At 37.0% G+C, this 23,790-nt stretch overlaps 1 protein-coding gene across 2 annotated transcripts in view; it reads left to right on the top strand.

Annotated features, from left to right (window-relative positions):
* Window positions 1-23,790, top strand: part of AUH (AU RNA binding methylglutaconyl-CoA hydratase) — a 156,557-nt gene that overhangs the window by 12,414 nt on the left and 120,353 nt on the right. The window contains exons 2-4 of one of the 2 annotated variants that reach the window (XM_081151156.1): window positions 1,986-2,053; window positions 2,160-2,247; window positions 23,020-23,106. In XM_081151156.1, the coding sequence (XP_081007282.1) occupies window positions 1,986-2,053; window positions 2,160-2,247; window positions 23,020-23,106 (243 nt within the window). The remainder of the gene's footprint in view (window positions 1-1,985; window positions 2,054-2,159; window positions 2,248-23,019; window positions 23,107-23,790) is intronic. The other variant, XM_081151157.1, reaches the window with a different exon arrangement.

Genomic DNA, 23,790 nt, shown 5'->3' with positions numbered 1-23,790 from the left:
GCCCTGTACACTTTTGGTGTGATCTCAAAAGATCGAAACTGTATTTCCCCCTGGTTGTTTATGTTTGTTTATATGACTTAAAACTCCTTCATTGGTTATTCCCTATTTTTTAACAGGATCTGAAAAGATAATACCTGGCCTGACCTCCCTGTCACTGTCCTCTTCTCCTTCTGAGTGACAGGACCTGTAATGGGGCCTTGACTGTTTCATGCTGTCTCCTGTGCTGTCCTTCCTGGAATCCAGCCTCTACCCTCTTCCCAAGTCCTACTCATCCTTCTAATCTCCACTCAAAAAGCAGTCTTGGATAAACTTTCTCTTTGCCCCTAGACCATATCAGTTTTGGTTACAGTTACTGTAGTACCATTTAGAGCATAGCATGTAAAGCATTTTGAATTGTACATTTTTATTATTATTTTAATGATGTTTGTCTTTTCTTTCTTGACTCTGAGAGCTGAGCATCATAATGTTTAGTCAATACATTTGAACGAATGAACACATTTTGAACACATCTAGTGTTATTCACATGATTTTCTTGATGAGGAAACTGAAGCTTGGACAGTGTAGCATAGTCCTTTTATTCATTCAGGTGTGGAGTTGGATTGCCACTTACTAGCTGAAGGTGGTTACTTAACCACTCCAACTCTCAGTTTCTTTATCTGTTCAATAAGGATAAAAGCTGTACCTACCACCTAGGTTGTTGTGGGGATTACCTGAGGTAATGGACAGAAAGCACTGGGAATGGTGTCCAGCACATACTAAAGTGCTCAATTAGTGGTAGCTGCTGTCATTAGCATTGGGGCCTAGCCATGATCACTTAGCTGTTTAGGGCCTTGATACCATTTCTCCTCCATGATTTTCTCCATGCTGAGGTCATTTGGAATTCTTGTAAATTTAGTCTACTGTGAGCCAAAGTTCATCTTTGTACTGTTTTTGAAAAATAGGTTTGTACAGGTTTTTGCCTAGAGAACGCATGTGTACATTTTCTTGTCTTCAATTTAACCCAGTTAAGGATCATACCCACCTCCCTCCCAACCAGGTGAAAGGCATTTCTCTTCTACAAGAAAAATCTGTGCTTACTCAAAGGACAGGCAGGTTGAGTGCAGGTGTATACAACTTTGAATATCAAATTAAGGTCTTTGAACTCAGATATTTTGGAAATAAGAAAAAAATTAAAGACATTTTAGCAGGGGTTGAATTCTGTGCATAGATTTGCTTTTGGAATATTGATCTGACTTCAGCCATTGGAATGGGAGGCTCATTTAGATGATGGTCTCTGATAAAATTAGGGAAGTTAGGAGGGAGAGCTGGGCTTTGTGGGAGATAGTGTGAACTTTGTTTCTATAGGTTGAGGTTGAATTGCTTGCTGAACTCCTAGATGGAAGTGCCTTCAGTTTAAGTTGCGCAACAGAGGGCGAGAAACTTGGGGTGGAGCTAATGAAAACTAGTTAGTGTGACAAGGAGAGTAACTGAGATGATAATACCTGGTTATGTATACCACTAGCAAATACCTGATCCTGCATTCCTTGCCTGTGACGAGGGTTTGTTAGCTGTTACTTCTGTGTGTAGGTGAAGGGGATGAAATGACATTTTAAATAGCACACTGTAATTGAGGATTTTTACTAGTAAGCGTGGCCTTCCTTCCAGTTAGTCTGACTTGGTGATGTAAATTGTACTTAGATATGCTGATTACCTTGGTGGTACGTAAGAAGAGAGAAATGTAAGGGGCATGATGTTATAAAGTTCTGTCAGTCTGAAGAAAAGCAGTGACTATTAAGCAGAAGATTGATTTTATAAATATGTTACATGTACTACATTCTTTAAAATATATGCTTGACAAAGGATGTAAACACAAAAATAAGCTCTTGGAGTGAACTTCAAGGAGGTGGTAGATTTCCTAAGTCCCAAATTAAGTAGCTGTGTGTGTGGGAGTCTGTACCATGAACACTGATTAACTCAGGTACTTGTGCTTCTTTTTTCTTAACTAGGAATTGTGGTGCTTGGAATAAACAGAGCTCATGCCAAAAATTCATTCAGTAAAAATCTTGTTAAAATGGTGAGTGTAAAGATTAAACTGTTTGCTTCTAAAATTAAGCTATAATGTTGACATCAATCTGAAAAAATTTCCCCTTGTTCTTTTCGCCCTCCTTGTTTCTGTTTAGCTCTCAAAAGCTGTGGATGCTTTAAAATCTGATAAGAAAGTGCGGACCGTGATAGTCAGGAGTGAAGTCCCAGGGATATTCTGTGCTGGTATGTAAATAAATTTTATTATGAAATTAATTGCAGTCTAATTTTTCCTCAGTAATAGCCTATTTTCCATTATAAAGTGTTCTGTGGTTTGAATTCCATTACCCACAATTCCTCTTTATTTTGATTTTTACTGGTTTACAAGAAAAAAGATGCTTTGTCAGTATTAGAAACTTTTGTAATGTAGATTGTTTTGGAAGTTGAAAAAATAATTTGAGCCATTAAAATATTTGTTTGTAGTATATGAATAATATTTATGAAAGATCAGCTGGGAAGGAAAAATTTTATTTCCTACCCACAACAGTGTGCTCTATTTATTAGTGGCTCAAAAAGTACTTTACTTGACTAGCAATAGCTGCCCCAGTGCAATGTGTTAAGTATAGACGGTTGTTTTTGAAGGTTGGTGTTTGTAGTAGCGCCTACTTGTGTTCACAGAATGTATTTTAAAATTGGTGTCTTCAGCAGTGAAAGATAAATTTTTTTCCGTTTATACTGCTTACCAAAAGATAAAGATTAAGTTGTCTTGTATTTTCCATATTTGTAAGTTTCTAAGCCATGAGATTGAATGAATCTGTTTTAACTAATAAAAAATGTAGATGATTAAGATAAAAAAATGCTGATAACATGCAGAATCATTGTAATTTACTAATAAGCAAATGAAGGTAGAAGCAAATGAAATCAAAGACAATGAAGCTTTAAGTTTTTCCCCCAGTAAGCATATAAAGGCGATAACACCTTTGAGGTAATCAAACATTTGAGGGAACAACATATGGTATTTTATTCATTAAACAAGTATTTTTTGAGCATTTAGAGTATACCCAGAACGATGCTGAGGACATGGGGAAATATTTCTAGACAGAATCTTTTTAGAGGTGTCTTAGTCGAGAAACTCATATTCTTTAGTTTCATTCTTCAGGGTCCTTAGTTTTTCAAGCTTCAAACTCTGTGGCTTCCATGTTAAAATACTGCAGGATTTTACAGTATGTAGGAACATTCTGTGTAAATGGTTATATTTTGGCTTTTGATGTAAGGAAACATACCTACAAGGGTTAGTTTTAACTCTTTTGGTAATCAAAGACAGTAAAAGGTAAACTCCGCTGTTGGGGTGATGAGGTTTTACAGTGCAGACTTCTGTTTTTACATCTGTCAAACACCACACCATCTGCCTGGTAGGTTGCTTGAGGCTTCATTACAACAGTGTACCTAAAGGATAGTCAATAGTAAATAAGTGATGGCTGTTCATAGTTTTAAGGGCTTTACATGTATTTCTATTTTATTCCTTAAAGAATATGAAAAACTTATACCAAGACAATAGAAATCTTGTATCTATTACTTCAGGACCAGTGAATGTTTCTCCAGGGGGACTGAGTCAAATGCTATGACAGATGGCTGTCTCAGGTCCTGTGAGGGCAGCTGAGGTGCTTATTGCGAGGACTTTGAGCAGTTTGGGGGCCTTTAAAGACGGCCCAATTATGTGAATCCATGAGGAGTGACAGCAATACTGTGAAGGTAGAACAACACTTCAGAAATAGCGTTAATGACTGTAGTAACATTACTGTTGTTACCTGAGAGCTGCCTGAGTCAGAGGGGGCTCTCTCTTCCTCAGCTCACGAGAAAGAATTCAGACGAGTGACAGAAAGCAGTGTTGAAGCGGAAAGCAAGTGAATTTGTTAAGAAAGCAAAACAAGCAAATTTATTAAGAATACACTTGGCATAAAGCACAAGCGGGCAACTCGGCTACTCTTCAGTGCCCCGCCTGGTGTGGGTTCAAGGGTTTTATATTTTTCCCCCCTATAGGTTTCAAGGTTCCCCTGCTGGATAGACTAGATTTCAAGGTCCCCCTTTTACATTGTTGTAACTTTTCCCAGAATTTATTAGATCATCTGGCAATTTTATCTGCTCAAGTCCTAATACTGCTGACTTCTTTGTTAACTGGGTGAGATAAACTCCCCCTTTCCCTCCCCTTCCCCTCCTCCTGCCGAAGCAGCTCTCTTTCCTGCCTAACATTCTCCCCTCAAGTGATATCATCCAAATGCTTCTGGGGTTTTTGTTATTTGTCCCCCAGTCTTTGTCTGTCCTTGGGTTTAGCTGGCATGAATGGCATTCATTGGGTCTTTGTTCTCTATTTCCCAGGCCAGGGTGATTTGAGCTACATATTCTCTGGTTAGGGAGGAGGGTAGAAACCACTTGCTCTTAGGTGTCCTTGGTTGGGGAAGATAAGATCTTGGGATTCACAAACTGGCTGCAAGCTGCCTGAAGTGTTTGGCTTTGTTTCATTTTCTTGTCTCAGTTTCCACATTCCACTGCCCTGCCCAGGAATTTTTCTAGCTTCTTACTGTCCTGCCCCACTTTCTATTAGCAATAGGTTTTGTGATTAAAACACTGTAGTTATTGGTAGAATTCTTTTTATCTTATCTATTTATTTGCTGCCCATATGTTTTGCATCTCTATTATTTATGTTCTTTGAAATAGGCTTTAATGCTTTAGTACAGTTTACAGATGTCTTTTATAGGTTGCCTTTTTGGAGACGTATTAGGTAATCTATCAAACCCTTTTACCAGATTAGCCAGTTAGCTTTGAATACTTTTTTCCAAGTGTTAATCAGATATACTTTCTTTGCTGTGTGTGCTTTTAAATTTTTTCATGATTAAGATAATCTGTATTTTAACTCCTATGCACTGATAGTGTCTCTGGCTCCTGTTACTGTATTTTGCCAAAAAATCAGTGTTTGCCTGGCCAGGCGTGGCTTAGCGGTTGAGTGTCGACCTAGGATCCAGATGACTGGGGTTCGATTCCTGGTCAGGGCACATGCTCAGGTTGCGGGCTCAGTGCAGAAGGCGGCTGATCAGTGACTCTTTCATCATTGATGTTTCTATCTCTCCCTCTCCCTCTCCTTTCCTCTCTCTGAAATCAATAAAGATATATTTAAAAAAAAAAAAAAATCAGTGATTGAGTTCTAGGAAAATTGGGGCAAATCATTTATTTTGTTAACTCAGTGTATATAATAGAACCATTCTTTCAAATTTCTCTGAAGATTTTCTCTGCTTACATATATTTGAAACAGACAGTTTAGTAGGTCTGTCTTTATTAATGTGTACAGACTAAGTATAAGTTCAGATAAATTTAAACTTATAGCCTATATTAATTTAAAATATTAATTTTAACCAAGCTTCATTTATTAGTTATTGTTGAAAAATACAGTCTTCTACATAGAGGTTTAATTTCTGTTCTGAAGTGGTGATGCTCAAAACCCAAAGCCTCTAAGTTCACGTACTGACTATTCTCTCGCCCTCCAGGCTCCCTGAAATGCCTCCTTCCCCCCCCCCTCGAGCTTCCCTTTCTGCCCCGCAGGGTTTCTCTTCTCTGTAAATTAGTGTTCCTGGACTTCTTGTTCACTTGTAAAAACTTAAAGCTCATGAAGCCGTTCTTGCCTCAGATTTCTTGAGGATGGGAACTTCTCTTTTCTTCTTGGAAAATCATCTTTCGTGTTTTCTGAACACAGCACATAATAGGGACTGCACATGTATTTGCTGAAGGTAGTTGCCTTTCAACTGCCTGATTCACTGGTGTTTTTTCAGGGACTTTGTTGGAATGTGTTTAGCATTTTCTCTGAATTGTCTGAGACCACACTCCTGTTCACTGATAGTGTGTCTGGCTCCTGACTTTGGTTCATTTTTTCTACATCTGAGATGCTAGAAAAACAGATAATTAAGCACTATTAAACTGAACTCTATATGCATTGGAGGTTGGACACAGTGATTTCTAACTTCCCATTTAAACCTATTAATTAGAATCAGTAACTATATTTCACTTACATTTTTAAAATCAAAATTTTATTTTAAAAAATATAGTAGGTCAAAATGTGTGAAATGTGTATAAAATGTATGAAAGAGTATACAAAAAGAGAAAACCTGCTCTCATCCCACTCCTGCTCCATTATTCTGCTAATAAAAATAACGGCTTTTATTATATTCTTTCTTCTTCCTCTAGTATTTCATTATGCAGACGCATTCAAATATACATAAACATGCAAATGTTGTGTATGTTAAGGAACTGTTTAGTGTGATAATATGAAGGCTACATTGTCTTGTGGAAAATGTATGTTGTGAGAGAGCTGTATATGAAGGGTATGCCCATTGTGACTCTAGCTGTGAGAACTGTCTACAGATAAGACTGTGGATTTGGAGTGATGTCTTCTTTTCTCTGTCTTTAAACTTTCTGTAATAATAATTGTTGCTTAAAATTATATTGAATGTACATACAAAGTAAATAATTTTGAAAAAATCAGGTAGTATATTAGTTTACTTTTTCGGTTTTGGTAACTAAAATTGTGACATTAACTGGAGTTCTGAATTATTTGTTACAAACATTTGAGAGGAAAAAATTTTTAGAATAAAACAATCTTATAGGACAATTCACATGCTCTCTTTTTATAGAATCCCTGTAAGGTTAAGGACCTGATTAGTTGGCCTGGCTGGAACTACTACTCCTGACTTGTAGAGCATGGTTTTCTTTACTGTTCTTGTGATTTCTGATCCTTTGGAATGTGTCTTCTTTTTAAGTTCTAAAATGTCATGCACTTGTACGTCATAATGGTCTAAGTTGGTTGAGAAGATGCATAATGTCAAAATACCACTCTGGTTATAGTAATGTATTTAAATGAATTTTCTGTTGTTAACCACAAGCATATCTAGATACAGGAAGAAAAGTAGATCATAGTAATCATGGCAGTATTTCCTGTGAGTGTGTGTGCAGATGCAGTGTCCTACCCGGGGCATGACTCCAGGTTGAGAATCACTGTGGTGTACTCTTTTTTTTGCCTGTACTTCTTTTTCTTCATTTTTTTTAAAAAAGATTTTTCAATTGATTTTTAGAGAGAGAGAAAGGGAGAGAGCAAGAGAGAGAAACATCGATGTGAGAAGTGGGCTGCCTCCTGCATATCCCCTTCTGGCGATTGAGCCCGAAACGGGGGCATGTGCCCTGCCCAGGAATCAAACCTGCAGCCTTTTAGTTCACACTGAACGACGCCCAAGCCACTGAGCCACATGGGTCAGGGCTGCCTGTACTCTTGTAGAAGATGGAGACGTATCATTTTGAAACCTCATTAAGAAGCACTGGCTACATAATTTATATGAGATTGGCTTGAGTGTGTGCCCCATCCTGCATATTCTAGAAATTATTTATTTATTCACTTAAAAATGTTATCTTGTTTCTTACCCCCCCCACACACACAAAAGGAAGCTGAAATAATTCTGCTATTTAAAAATGTTTTTGTGGAAACATATTTAATATATTATCTATAATGAAGTTTAAAAAGTCCTTTTAGTTAGGCTACTGCATTCATTGTTGTAAATGTGTAACCTTAGTCATCTGTTCATTTTTGTTGTTTTAGTGTTCTAAAACTAAGTAGAAAGTACATATGGATTATTTTTACCATAAGATTTTTAAAATGAAATTTTATGAGAAATTACTGAGACTGAAGATTTTTTCCTTTGAAATTACTAAAATAGATTAGAAACAATTCTTGGTAATTGATCCTCGTATATAGAACTCTAAATTAAGTGTTTCATTGAATTATACTAGTGTGGGGTTTTTTTTTTTAAAGGTAGTTTTGCTTCTGCTTTTGAATTCTAGTAAATTGTGTTCTGACAAAACTTCTCACTACAATTGTTGTATGTATTGTTCAAATGGATACAGATGCCATGATGTGGTTAGATATAAGGGCACCTCTGACTAATGGACTTATCTATTCATTGTTGTTTCAGAATCTCAGGTTGCTATATTTATGTATTTGAATGTTAATTCCTTAGAGCAGCGATTTTCAACCCTTTTCATCTCATGGCACATAAACTAATTACTACTAAAATTTTGTGGCACACCAAAAAATATGTTTTTTGCTGATTAGACAAAAAAAATAGGTATAATTTTGACTCATTCGCACTGGACAGCTATTGTCACTTTTTAATTTGACAGTTGAAGGGAAAAGAGGTCATTCCCCTGACTAAATTGTCAGTTATGCGTGTTTTAAAAATTCTTGTGGCACGTGGGTTGAAAATTGCTGCCTTAGAGAGTTTGATAAGTAAAGTGAAAGGATAGGTACCCACAAATTCATATTAGTTTAGCATATGGTTCTTTGTTGTATTTCATGTTTTTGATTTAAAAAAATCTGTTTTATTGAGGTATGAATCACTTGCAATACAATGTACCAATTTTAAGTATATGATTGATGAGTTCTAACAGATGTTTCAACCATGACCACAGTTTTATAAAGAACATGTTCAGCACTTAAAAAGCTTTTTTGTGCCTATTTGTAGTCAGTTCCTTCCCCTAGTCTGTGCTCTTAAACCACTGATCTCCTTGCTTTACCATAGTTTTGCATATTCTAGAATGTCTTATAAATGGAGTCCTCTATAGGTGATCTTTAGTATCTGGCTTTTTCATTTAGCATAATGCTTTGAGGTTCACCCATGTTATGTGTTTCAGTAGTTTTGTTTTATTGCCGAGTATGGTTTGTATTTTATATGCTGCGTATTTTATGTGTTGAGTTGCCCATTGTATGGATATACCACACTTTGACTGCTTCTTTGACCATTCACATACAAGTCTTTTTGTTTTTGTTTCTCTTGGATAAATACTTAGGAATTAACTTACTGGGTTTTAATTTAAGTGTGTGTTTTGTTTTATAAGAAACTGACAATTGTTTTCTAGAGGGGATATGCCATTTTGCATGCCCTCCAGCAATGCACGAGAGATCCAGGTGCTCTACAATCTCGTCAACAATTTATACTGTCAGTTTTTTAAATTTTAGACATCCTAATGGGTATGTAGTTATATGTCATTGTGGTTTTAGTTTGCATTTATTTAATGACTAATGATTTTGAGCATCTTTCCTGCTGCTTTTTTGTCACCTGTATATCTTTTTTGGTGAGTGTTTATTCAGATCTTTTGCCCATGTTTTTATTAGGATGTCAGTAGAGTTGTATAGTTCTTTATCTGATATATATTTTGTAGGCATTTTCTCCCAGTCTGTGGCTTGCTTTTTTCTTAACAGTTTGTTTTTAAGAACAAGGGTTTTTCAGTTGAAGTCTGATTCATCAGTTTGGTTTTTTTTAATGGTTCGTACTTATTTTGTGAACTAAGAAATATTCTACTCCAAAGTCACAAAGACTTTCTCAAATTATATTTTCTTCTAGAAGTATTTTAGTTGTACATTTAAATCTAAACCCACATTTTGCAACATATACAAAAATTAACTCAGAATGCATCGTAGGTCTCTGGCCTGGATTCCTAGCACTTAAAACCCTGGGGCCCGGCCGGGCGTGGCTCAGCGGTTGAGTGTCGACCTAGGATCCAGGTGATCTGGGTTCGATTCCCGGTCAGGGCACATGCCCAGGTTGCGGCTTGATCCCCAATGACTGTCTCATCATTGATGTTTCTGTCTGTCTGTCTCTCTCTGAAATCAATAAAGATATATTTAAAAAACAAAACAAAACAAAAAAAAACCCTGGGAATTTCCTGAGTGATAAGAGTACCTTTTGTATGCTAATGAGATGACTAAAGGCAGAGGCCCGTAGATAGCTTTAGGATGGGGGCTGGTTGCCAGAAAAACCAACCATTGCAGGGGTGGGGAACCTTTTTTCTGCCAAGGGCAATTTGGATATTTATAACATCATTCATGGGCTGTATAAAATTGTCAACTTAAAATTAGCCTGCTCTATTTGGTTGAACATTTAATTAACTCACCCCTAATGTGATGTCTGGAACTGCTTCTCTTTGTTGAGGCCTTGGCAGGGCCAGACCAAATGATTTTGAGGCCCAGACCCCCGCCCCAGACTAGAGGGTTAAAATTTTTGTCAGCCCCACTCTTCCAAACTCTCAATTTGAACATGCCAGAGATGCCTTTAAGAAGAACTCAGTACTCATGGCTTTTCTAAGGAGGTAATAATTATTGGCTGTTGCTGATTCATTTCTGGTCCTATTTTTATTTTAAAAACTGCCTAAATAATATTTTATGCTCTGTAGATACTATTTTCTTTTTAAGAAATAGGAAGTATATATTAATAATAAACTGCTGACTCATCCCTCTTCTTCCACTCTTGCCCCATTATAACCCATTCCCCACAAAGCAGCCAAGTGATCTTAAAAAATAACCACCTCTCTCCCCCGCTTCAGATAATCTTTAGAAATAAAGTGTGGGTGAACTGAATAATGGTCCCCTAAAGATGTCTGTGCTGTAATCCCTGGAACCTATGAATAAGTGACTGTAGTCTCTGCAAGTCTTGTCATGTATTTTTTTTAATTTAAAAATTTACAATGCTTTAGAGAAAAAATAAAGACCATTTTAGTTTGAGGGCCTTACTAGAAAGTTGGTGCAGAAAGGCCTGCATGCTATAGTATTCCTATCCTTGTTTGACTGGACTCCTTTCTTTCCTCTGCTGTCTAAGTTCTTCCTTGGGACCTGACCCCTCACTGCAACTGGAGAAACCGGGTTGAGTTCCATTGAGTTCTACAGGAAGGCCCTATGGAGGCTTTGTCTGCGAACATGCAGATAAGGTTCCTCTTATCTGCATTTGCCCACAAGGCCCACAGCCATGTAGACCCCACACATAATGGACTAATGGACTGTAACTAGCTTAATGCTGTACTGGACCCAGCTCCACCATGGAACGGAAACTCTGGACACTGGCTTTGCTTCCAGCTCTACTGAATCCCCAGCTGCACCTCCTCCAGGACTGGATTAAGGGAAATGGGACTTTGCAAACCCAAGAATATATAGTTCCACACAAATAAACTTTCTCCCACATCTTCTCCTCCTGTGGGGGCCTCTGGAAATGCTTATCCCAGCAGCACTCCAAGAACCCCACTCCCACTAGCAATGGAGAAAGGCCATCCACACATTTTTCAATAACAATAGGACATTCCCTGTTGCCAGGGAAGTGGAGTTCTTGTGGTATTGCAAGAAAAAACATTTTCAGGAACTCACAAGGGAGGATGAGGTCTGGTGGTAAGATTTATTTGGGTGAAAATAGAAGGTGCCAGTGTCCAATCTCTGTCTGTCCTGCCGTCAGAAATCAAGGCTAGAAATAGGGCCAATGTGCAGAGATCTGTGCCATATTAAAGCTTAATGCGGTCCAGCCTTTCTCACCATCTGGCTAGCTTAGCTTATGGTCCCAACTGCAGTTCCTGAGTTATATTATCTCTGGCTGGGGAAGGATGAATAACTAAACTTCCCAAGCTTGGTCCAGCACCTCCCCTGCACCATTTTGACTTCTGTTACTTGCTTACCTCCTGCTGCCCACCACCCTGCAGTCTGGTACCAGAGTGCAGAAAGGAGGAGCATTAATCCTTGGCAGGGCAGTGCCGGGACCCCGGAGGGTGTGAAGCACACACTCATTCTCCACCCATTATTTTCAACAATGTTCGATTCCATTTGCTTCCTTCCTTATTAATATCCAGCTGACTACCTATGGAAACATCCCTACAGGGTGTTTTTCTCAGTGTCGTTTTGTCCCAGCAGAATGTTACTCTCCTGAAGGATCTGTCTGGCCCTTTGGAGGCTTGTTTTTAAAGTTTCTGATTACTTAATGCCTGGGCTGTTATTTTTTTTTTGATTCCTGCTTGTCATAACGTGAACACCAGGAGTTGTTCAGACCACAGCTCCCTGTGATGTTCTTTCTCTGATAATTGCCTACGAATTGGCAATTTCAGTTTAAAGCTTAAGGGAACCCATGCAGATTATTGGAGCTCTTCCTCTGAGAGGCTCTCTCCTTTTGAGTTTCCTGTCCTGCAGATCCCAGCCATCCAGACCCTCATCTCTATATCATCAAGACTACCATGCTTACTCTATTTAGGTGCCTCTGCCTGGCACCTCCGTTTATAAAGTGCCTTCAGAAAGAAAGCTGGAAGTCAGCGCACCCCCAGATCAGTCTCAACAAGTGTGTTGGTCATCTGAAAGACAGTTCATGTATTTTGAGGGAAAAGGGCTAGTCCTGTACCACATACTCCATCACAGTCAGAGGTGGAACTTTCCAGTTCCCTACAGTGTGGAACGGTGTTTAAGAATCAAGATCTAGGTGCTATCTGTGCTTATTGTTTCTTGGGGTTCTTTGTTTCTAGGCTCTTTTACTGGACAGAACTAAGAAATATGTAGATATGTACACACAGAAACACAGTGTCTATGTTTATATTTTGAAAACCATGAGTTCGTACTGATAACCATCTATTTCATCAGCGTGGGATTCATCCTCATGTTTGACTCTGTATTTGTGTCATGTATTCGCTTATTCTCCCAGTCCTATATATGCGAAAACTAGTTTCGGAGTTGTGATCTGTACCACTGGGATAAACACACTTTCTAATTAGAGTTTAATATTTACTTAGTATTTATGTGTTTAGACTGAGGGTATTAAGGAAAAATACTGTGTTGACCCGTTATTTGCGTTATTTCCCCTTTAATGTAATTATGTTTTGTTCATATAAAGTAAAGTTAGTTTTCTTCTCTCTTGTTTATTTTACTTTGCACATGTGAAAATAATCAACGTGGTTTCAAAAGGCAAAACTATCCATAGAAGTTTCACTACCGCTTGCTCCCTCCAGTTCCTTCCATCTGACTCCCACCCTGGAGGGTGTTACTGAACCTCATTAGTTTCCAGTTTATCTGTCATGTTTCTTTCTGTAGAATAAGGTGTGCTTGTTTACCTGTTTCATTTCTTGTACAAGTCTCATTCTGCACGTACTCTTTTGCACTTCACTTTTGTCATTTAACAATATATCCTAGAAATCATTCCCTGATAGTTCATAGGAACATGATGCTAGCTGAAGTGTATGAGGGGTTAGTGAGACTTTTTCAGGATGGAGATTTTATCAAGGTTTGCATGCTGATGGGATGATCCTGATCCCGTTGGGAGGGAGCAGTGACTGGACTTGAGGAGAGAGGCCTTCCAGGAGCCAGAGGCCTGGGATCTAGACAGAACGCTAGACAGAATGGAGGTTTTGGGTTTTGGTTGGTGAAAGGATACTTCACTTTGAGGAAAAATGAAGCCACCCTGGTAACCACTGATGTTTTTACTGTCTCCATAGTTTTACCTTTTCCAGATAGTTGGTGGAATTACACAGTATGTACCTTCCTGAGGTTGATTTCTTTAACTTAATAATATGCACTTCAATTTCCTCCTTGGTTTTTCATGCTTTGATAGCTCACTTCTTTTTATTGCTGAGTAATATTTTACTGTATAGATGTATCACAGTTTATTTATTCATGCAACTGCTGAAGGACATCTTGGTTGCTTCCAAGTATTGGCGATTATCAATAAAGCTACTGTAAACATCTGTGTGCAAATTTTTGAGTGGACATGTTTTCAGCTCCTTTGGGTAAATAGCAAGGAGCGTGACTTCCGAATCATATAAGAATATGTTTAAATTTATAAGAACCCACCAAAATGTTTTCCAAAGAGGCTGCATTATTTTGCATTTCCACCAGCAGTGAATGAGAGTTTCTGTTTCTCTGAGTCCTCGCCAGCCTTTGGTGTTACCAGTCAGTGTTCTAGACTCTGGCCATTCTGATAGGTGTGTAGTAGTGCCTCATTGCATTTTACTTTTCATTCTTTGATTACACGTGATGAGTGTTTTTCATATGCTTAGTTGCCATCTGTATATCTCCTTTGGCGAGGTCTTTGCCCAGTGTTTGAGTTCCTTGTTATTGTTGAGTTTTAAGAGTTCTTTGTATATTTTAGATCAAAGTCCTTTTACAAATATTTTCTCCCAGTCTGTGGTGTGTCTTCTCATTCTCTTGCCTTTGCCTTTTGCAGAGCAGAAGTTTTTCACTTTATTGCAGTCCAGCATATTGGTTATTTCTTTCATGGGTAATGCCTTTGATGTGTCCATACATTAACTGTATAGATCAGGTTGGGAAGAACTGGCATCTTGACAATACTGAGTCTCCCTATCCATGAACCGTGGACGCTCTCTCTATTTACTTCATAGTACTTTGACTTTGTTCATCAGTTTTGTGGTTTTTCCTCAGAGTTCTTGTGCATATTTTGTTAGATATATACCTAAGTATTTCATTTTTGCGTGGTGCTAATGTAAGTGGTATTGTGTTTTCAATTTCAAATTCCACTTGCTCATTGTTGGTATATTAAAAAAACACGATTGACTTTTATATATTAACCCTGTATTCTGCAACCTTGGTATAATCGTTCATTAGTTCCAGGAATGTTTTTGTCAATTCTTTTGCATTTTCTACATAGCTGATGATCATGTCATCTGTGAACAGTGACAGTTTTATGTCTTTCTTCCCAGTCTATATTACCTTTTCTTGCTTTATTGCATTAATACAGGCATACCTTACTTTATTGCGCTTTGCTTTATTGTGATTCACAGATCATGTGTTTTCATCAACATCAAGGCAAGACCTGCACCAGCAAAAAGATTGTGACTCGGTGAAGGCTCTGGTGATGGGTTAAAAAATAGGGAGGGTCAGTGTGACGTAAAATTTTAAATGAGAAGATGAATATTAGTGGGTTAAAAATAGTTGCTCTTTATGAAATACACCTAAAGCATAAGGACATAGGTTGAAAGTCAAGGATTGAAAAAGATAAACCAGTCTAATGTAACTAAAAGAATAAAATAGACTTGTATGCAAACTTTTATTAGGGAGAATAATTACTAGAGATAAAGAAAGTCCCTAGATAATGATAAAAGGATTAATTCCTGCAGGTCGGTATAATGATTTTCTACTTCTATGTTATTAGAAACAGCCTCAAAATACATAGTACAAAAATTGATAACACTACAAGGAAAAAACGAACAAATCCACCATCATAATGGGAATTTTTACCACCTTTCTCAATATTAATAGATTAAACATGAAAAGTCAGTAAATCTGTAGAAGATTTAAATAAGTCAGTTAACAAGCTTAACCTTTATATCTTGAGCCCCCTGGACCTAGATTTAGTTTCTGAGTTTTGTTTTGGAACATTTCTACTTGAATGAACTAATGTTTCATGACTTTCATTTCTTTATTAGAGTTTTTCTGAAGAGCAGAAAATTTACTTTAAAAAGATTAAAACTTATTTTCTCTTGCAATTACTGTATGGGTCATTTGGACCTTTTTATGAATCTAAGATGCATTATGGGTTCTTATATCTCTGTGTCTTTATATTGATAATTTTATCATCCTAGGAATGATTTTATCATTACTTATCAATTCTCAGCCATGTTAAGAAAGATTAAGAACATGGGAAAATGATGGAATTGTCTAGAAGATACAATAGTTAAGCCATTGCTGTTGCATTATCTTGTTTTTTTTTTGCATGGCCTCAAGAATTGCATCATCTTTTAAGAAAATATAAATGAAGTCTGGAGGCACCTTCTTTGCAGTTTTTCTTTTACCTTTCATTGAACACATCAAGAGTTTAGAAATTTTCATTTACCTATAATGGCCAAGAATTGACAAGTTGACTGAAGAGGACATTTCCACAGTTATTAGGTGGAAAAATAATGATTGAAAAAGACAGCAGGACTCTTGGCCCTAATGAGATGGCAGAGTTGATCATGTGAGTGAAATCTTGGACTGTGAATAATCAGATGATAACATCCTGGATGAATTTTCCTAAACTCAAGAACTGATGAGTGAATGATATATTAATATGGAATTTTCATCCAGTCAGTTGTTTAGTAGGAAGGACTTCACCATGCAGTATTTTGTGACAAGAACTTGAACCATCCCTTTTGCCAAAAGGATTGTGACAGGACACCTGCATTTCCTATAAGGTTTGTGCATGAACGTTTACTGGATTGTCTGTGAAAGGTGTGGAAGGCAGGTATATATACAGAGGTGAGGAGCGGAATAGATGACATAAATGAAAGCAGATCACGGACTTGATCATTTGGACTGATGTTTATAAATCGAAAAATGAACATATTTAGGATTCACGGAACACAGAATTATGAGCCAGCAAAGTTTTCAAAAGCCCTGAATTTCTACACTGCAAGTGCAAGAAGAACCAGAAGTCGTGGTCATCTCTCAGATAAATTTGAAATCTGGAATCTGCTTTTATAAAACTGTATGTTCCAGGTTCATGCATGTCAGTTGAACGGTTTTATTAAAATATATAGCCCTTTTTACATGTGTGTTTGTGCATGTGTATGTGTGTGGTTGCTTATGTATGTGAATATATTTATACATATAGATATATGTATTTGTAGTGTGTGTACACATAAATGCACATACCAAGAAAAAGTAAAAAATAGGGGCTTGCTATGTTAACATTTTAACTAAAATTTCTAATAAATCTGCTTTTCACTATCCTTTCATTTCTCTTTAAGTTATTTATAAAATGATCTAAATAGTAAATAAAATATAAAGGCTCTTTCAGCCCTAGCTGATCAAAGTTGTTGATCATTTCTCTGGGTTTACTGAGGGTTAATGTAGTGTACCTGTATGGATCATTGCCCTCAGCAGTTGATGACTGTGGATTTCTTTCAAGCACATGTGGAATATTTATGAAAATTAACCATCTGCTTGACTATAAAACCACAGATTTCAAAGACTACATTCTGTGACTATAGGCAGTTAATGTAGAAGTAATTTACAGAAAGGTAATTAGAAAAAATCCCCTACATTGTGGAGTTTAAAATAACTTCTAAGTAACTTACAGCTCAGCAAAGGAATCTTTTTAAAAAAAGTATGGTTTTATTGATTGTTTAGAGAGGAAGGGAGAGGGAGAGAGAGAGAAACATTGATTACAGCCTCCTGCACGCCTCCTACCCCTGACATGTGCCTTGAAAGGTGTGGAAAGCAGGTATATATACAGAGGTGAGGAGGGGAATAGATGACAGAGAAATGGAAGCAGATCACTGGCTTTATCATTTGGACTGATGTTTATAAATCGAAAAATGAACAATTTAGGATTCATGGAACAAAGAATATGGTTGTCCTCAACAAAATTATGAGCCAGCAAAATTTTCAAAAGCCCTGAATTTCTACACTGCAAGTGGAAGAAGAACCATAAATTGTGATCATGTCTCAGAGATAAATTTGAAACCTGGAATTGGCTTTTCTAAAACTGTGGCTTCTCGGTGCATGGGATGGAATCGAACCCGTGACTTCTCGGTGCATGGGGTGTTGCTCAACCAACTGAGCCACACCAGCCAGGGCTCAACAAGGAAGCTTAATGGAAATTAGAACATACTCAGAATTAAATCTAACAAAAGTTGTGTAATATAGTTACGATTTAAGATTGTACTTTAAAAGAGAATAAAGACTCATAATGAATAAACCAAGAACTCAAGAAGTGATAAAAAATAACTATTGAATAAACACAAATGAGATAGAAGAAAGGAAGGTGAGCGTAACCTTATGAGATGGAAAACACAGTAGTGAGGATACTGAAACCCAAAGCGGGTTCTTTGAAAAGTCAAGTAGTCAAACTTCTGGCAGGATATTCAGATTGTAAAAGGAAGCCATAGGTTTACGTTCCACAGAGAGTAAACTGGTAAGAGAATATTAAGAATAACTGATCCCAAAATATTTGAAATTTTAGGTGGAATAGATAAGTTATTGGAAAATAAAACTTAACCAGATTGACTTAAGAAATAGAAAACTTGACTAATCCCAGAACATTGAAAACATCTGGTCAGCAGTTTTCCAACTGTGCCCCACAAGGATTTATAAAACGCAACACCTGACTACTTAGGGGCACTGACTTCTTTTCCCTTAGATTGTCAAATAAAAAGATGACAACAGCCAACACAACAATAGTTGTCTGGTATGAATGAGTCAAGGTTATACCTATTTTTTTTTTGGTCAAATCAGCAAAATATATTTTCGATGTGCCACAAAATTTTCGTAATTGGTTTATGTGCGCCATGAGATGAAAAAGGTTAGAAATCGTTCTACCAAACATTCATGGAATGGAAAATTTCAGTCTTATGTACATTCTTTGGGAAAATAAAAAAAGAAAGGTTCTTTTCCAGCTTCTCTTGTGAGGGTAGGATAACCTGATACAGCCACCATGCAAGAACAGTGCAGGAGAGGAAACAGACTAATTTCCTCTTGGGTGGGGAACCTTTTTCTGCCAAGGACCATTTGGATATTTATAACACTACTTGCAGGCCGTACAAAATTATCAACTTAAAAATTAGCCTGCAATATTTGGTCAGACATTTAATCAACTCACCCCTAATGTGATGGCTGAAACTGCGGTTGCCTTGGCAGGGCCAGGCTACATAATTTCAGCCTGTGGGCTGGATGTTCCCCATCCCTGTATGGACACCTCTGCTCTTCAGGTGGTTGAGCTGCCTGGAACTCCTTGGTTGTCTTGACCTGATGTTCTGATTGAATGGAGAGAAAAGAAGCCTGTTTGGAGTGGGAGCAAGAAAGACCAGGCTGCTTGGATCAACGGCACTGGCACATGTACATAAACTGGAACGATTCACAAATGATGACTTTGACCATTGCATAGTAATACTCTACACATTTGTGAGGCATTTCATCATTTACTGCTGAGCAGAATGCAACTTAAAGGTACCAGCTCTTGTCCATTAGATGGCCACTGCCAGGCCCTGGTTGTAATGTGGAGCTATGCACTGGGACAGTGTGGGGAGCTGGAAATACTTTAGAAAACAACTTGTTAGTAACTTTCAAAGATCGTCATTTGCATTCCACATGACCCAGCAACTGCACACGTGCTCTGAGGGAAATGACTTAAAGCAGCGATGATCCAGCTTCAGGCCATCAGGCCGGGCTATTTCTAGGCACTAGGCGATCAGCTGGTCTAGGGGAATCGAGCTGATGCACAGCGTATGCGTGCACTCTCTCATAAGACTGCGGCTGATCTGTAGGTTACAGTGCTCTTTACCATCTTCACTTTTCATAGGTGCCCTTGGATTTTATAGCAGTCAGTCCAGATCTTACTTTGCTTCCTTTCTCCTGGAGGGGAAAAAAACTCAATTATTAAAAATGGATATTTTAAAATACAAAGTTTGAGAATTTCAACTGGGATCCTATCTTCTGATAGTTTTCAATTCCTTGCTTTCTGCATAGTTTAAAGACAACTTTGTATCTGTTATGGAGTTTTCAGTGCTTCTTGATTACTGTGTGATTTTTTAAGAGTTGGCTGTAAAGGTGTTGAAAGAATTGGGTGATAGTGCTGAAGCAAAACTCCCTTGTTTATGTGAAGAAGTTTTCTCAGTGGGAATAAAATTGGTAATAGACCTTGCCTCATTCTAGCAATAAGTTATTTGTATGCATAGATATATGAAATAATGGAATGAGGGGGATGGTCCCATCTGTCTCATTCAGATACATTGAGTAAAAGTTTACTTTTAATGTCTAATAGTTATCAGATTTGCAACATATTTGTGCTTCAATCATTTGTGTTCTAAAAGTACTTGTAATTTGTTACATTTACAGGGCATTTAATAAAAATTAATTTACATATTTTGTTGCAAAGGAATATGACAGTGATCAGTAAAAGATTTTTAAGTATAAGCACCGATTACATCAGAGAAAAATATAGGAAAGTGGAGTAGAAATATCAGTTGATAGAGAAAAGAAATGATTCTCATTGTACAGCAAGGATTTGTTTGTATCTTTCAGACCTGGGGGATTTTGAGAATCAAGTCATGGTGGTATGTAGATTCCACTGGACACATTTACAGTGATACATGTAGTTGTATTTTAAAATACCAGTGTTTACAGTGCACTGTAATCCTACAACTATTTCAACTTAAATGATGAAAATTTTGATGTCAGTATAAACATGCTCAAGGAGCACATCGTTTTTCAGAATTCTTTTTAGCAGTAACGGGAACAAAAAAGGTTGAAGACCATTGACTTTGAAAGCATTAGATCTCAAGGGGGGTGGTAACACTCATTGGGGAGCATATTGGAACTTTGGGGGACATTTTTGGTTGTTGGAGTGATTGAGGGGCTTTACTCTCATTTGGTTCATTAGGGGTGAGGAAGCTGGACATCCTGCAAGCATACAACAAAGAATGTTATTGCTGTTTCCCGTAATTCAGCCCCACTGAACTAGTCCACTGCAAATGTAAATAAGGAGAAATTTAATATGTAATAATCCTAAAGCATACTTAAAATAGGAGTTTATAAAAAAATGATCCCTGGAATTTTACAAGAGGGCCATTTCTATGAAATAAGTGAATTCAGTTATTTTCATGATTTGCAAATTTTTTTGGCTATTCATGTAATTATGGCATCTGCTAATAATGACAGCTTAATTTTTTCCCTTCTGATCCATGTAATTGTTAAATATTTCTCATTACGCTCACTAGTACTCTCTTTAGAAGAGAGAAAGAACCCATCTCTATGATCTCTGAGGAGAAGCCTTCTGCGACTGACCGTTAAAGATGATGTTAGGGTAGCTGTTCTTTAGCAGGTGAAGAACCATCTCCATTTCTAGTCTGCTATGAATTTTTAATTAAAAATGGGTGTTGATTAGATATGACACAAAAAGCACAAGTGATAAGGGAAAAAAGATAAATCGGAATTCATTAAAATCAAAACCATCAAACCATCAGAAAAGTGAAAGGATAAGCTGCAGGTGGGGGAAGAATATTTGTAAGTCATATTCCTGAGAATTTTATCCAAGATATAACTCTTACAGCCCAATAAGAAGAAAAATTATCCAGTGAAAACAAATGAGCAAAAGTTTTGAATAGACGTTTCAGGAAAGCTGTATGAATGGCTAATAAACACCTGAAAAGGTGTTTCACCTCATTAGTCATTAGGGAAGTATAAATTTAAAACCATAATAGGTACCATTTCCCACCTACTTAAATGGCTTTAATAAAATAGGCAGACTAGTGTTGGTGACTACACAGGACAAAAGAGACCCTTAGGCAGTGCTGATAGGAATTGATTTCAGAGAGAGGAAGGGAGAGGGAGAGAGAGAAACATCAATGATGAGAGAGTCATTGATCGGCTGCCTCCTGCACACCCCCGACTGGAGATCGAGCCCGCAACCCAGGCATGTGCCCCGACCAGGAATCGAACCCCGATTGCCTGGATCCTGGGTCGACGCTCAACCGCTGAGCCACACCCGGCCAGGCTCCATTTTTAAGTTTTTGAGGAATTTCCATACTGTTTTCCACAGTGGTTGCCCCAGTCTACATTCCCACCTGCAGTGTACCAGGGCTCCCTTTCCTCACACCCTCGCCAGCACTTGTTTGTTGATTTGTTGATGGAGCCATTCTGACAGGTGTGAGGTGATATGTCACTGTGGTTTTAATTCTCAATGTTAAATAGCAGTGAGTTGAATCATTATTTCTTTTAACAAATACATCCTACTAGTTAGAATTTTTTTAATAACATTTTTCTTTAATGCTAAATTTTAATTCTTCATGGAAAAATGGATTATGAAGTCATATATCAGGTATTCAAAAATGTTTAACATATTGAGTACCCACCACCTGACTTACTAAGCAATTCCATATTACAAAGGTTGAAATCCTTCCTCTGTGCAGATTGCCAATCACAGCCCCACCATTTGAATTGGTGTTTATAATTTCCATGCATGTTTTACATTGCTAAATAGCAACTTGTGTAAAATGGCTATTATCCTGTGTATCTTTTCCGTATATAAGTGTGTAATAATATGCCCTTCAACATTTTTAGATTTACCTATATATGTATACTCTAATTCATTTATACTAGAATTCTTCATTCCTTTATATATTATTTTTCAGTTTTATTAATAATCCTTTTGAACGATATTTAGGTTATTTCCAAATTTTTGCTACTTGTTGTTGTTCATATTTCCTTGGGCATATGTTTGAGAGATTTTCTTGGGTGTGTGAATATATATATAAAATTGTGTTTGTGTGTGTGTGTGTGTGTGTGTGTGTGTGAGAGAGAGAGAGCTGCAGTTCTCACTTCCGCACGAACTATGTGGGCTTGGACTGTCCCAATGTCAGCTGCTTGGTACTTGATATTATATCTAGTTGTGATTAATTTATAATGGACTAATAAGAGAAAGCTGAGTGTATGCCTTTTGTGCTCTAATTTTATGTTTTCTATTTGTCTATTTATTTACATGAGGACCTACCCTTCTCAGATAGTTTAATTTTATTAAAAAGAATGTCTTTGTTGAGCCACAGAGTAAATGGTTCCTTAAAGAATTCTTTATGTTTTTCTCTGTTCCAAAGTGATAAACTCATAATAATGAAATTGTCAGTGTGTTCTTACTTAAAGCCAGTGATTCTCAGATGTGATCTGTAGACACCAAGGCAGGCATCCATGAAATGGTTTTCTCTGTGGAAAGGCATGATTTGCTCTTTTCACTAGGTTGACATTTGCACTGATGGGGCAGAAGCAATGGTGGGTGAAACCGCCAACATCTTTACAAGAACCAAGGAAGTGTCCTCAATCTGTAGTTATTTAGGTTAACATGAATGGGTTTATTTGTATTAGTAAATGAATAAGTGTTTAAAAAAATTGTAGTTTTAGTTTCTAGTAGAGTAACTATCGGTACATAAAACCTAAATGTGGTCTTTTCCTCTAAGAGGTTAAAGGGGTCAGGTCCTGAGACCACAGAGTTTGAGAACCCACCCTAGGCACAGGTAGGTATATGAACAGACAGATATGTTATTCTTCCTGATGCCTGTCTTTGAGAAGGAAAACTTAGCTAATATAGTTCCTTTAACTGATAAGTTCAGTTGATTTAATGTTACATATGAATTTAAAATTTTCAGCTTATTTCATCAAAATTTTGTTTATAACTAGATTATATTTGTAAATAAAATACTTTGCAGGTGCTGACCTTAAGGAAAGAGCCAAAATGAATCCTAGTGAAGTTGGTCCTTTTGTCTCCAAAATAAGAGCAGTGATTAATGAAATTGGTAAGTACAGTTAAGTTCTTCTTAGCATGCGGAAGTTGACCTCAAAGGTCAGATGTAAAAAGCTGTACACTGTCTTTATATATAAAATTTGGCCAAAATACTTCTATAAAATTAGGTAATCGTGGCCTATAGCTGGGTGTTGTAAAGTAGCATGTAATATATTTGATTTGAAAATTTGTGAAGATAATTATTACAAAACAGAGAGTAATTTATAACTCTCAAATAATTTCATACACAAATGTGTTTATAGATTTGAATTTTTTTGTTTTTTTTACATACATAGGATTATACTGTTTCCTTAGAATTACAGACATTTATGTAATATTTATATCTCAGTACACATCATTCTATTTTATTACTAATACTTTTTAATATTCTGCTGTATTGAATAGTGATCCATAGCATAGCCTCTCCATATTTTAAAGTTTTTTTTTTTAAAATTATTTCTTCATTAATGAACACTTGGGTGTTTTTGTTGTTGTTGTTGTTATTTATAAACAAGCAGTGAAAATCTTTGTATCGAGTCTTTTAGAACATTAGTATATGTACTTATAGAATTACAGTCTTGAGTATAATGTGTTCATTGTACACTTTAATAATCCTACCAGATTATATTTTAAAAAGATTGCAATAATTTACATTCCCATCAATTATATGACAGTACCTGTTTCCTCATATTTCTGT

This window comes from Miniopterus schreibersii (genome assembly GCF_964146895.1).
Source record: "Miniopterus schreibersii genome assembly, chromosome: 11".
NCBI classification, from domain to species: Eukaryota; Metazoa; Chordata; class Mammalia; order Chiroptera; family Miniopteridae; genus Miniopterus; species Miniopterus schreibersii.
The sequence above is the reverse complement of the archived record's forward strand: the minus strand, read 5'-3'. Positions and strand labels throughout refer to the sequence as shown.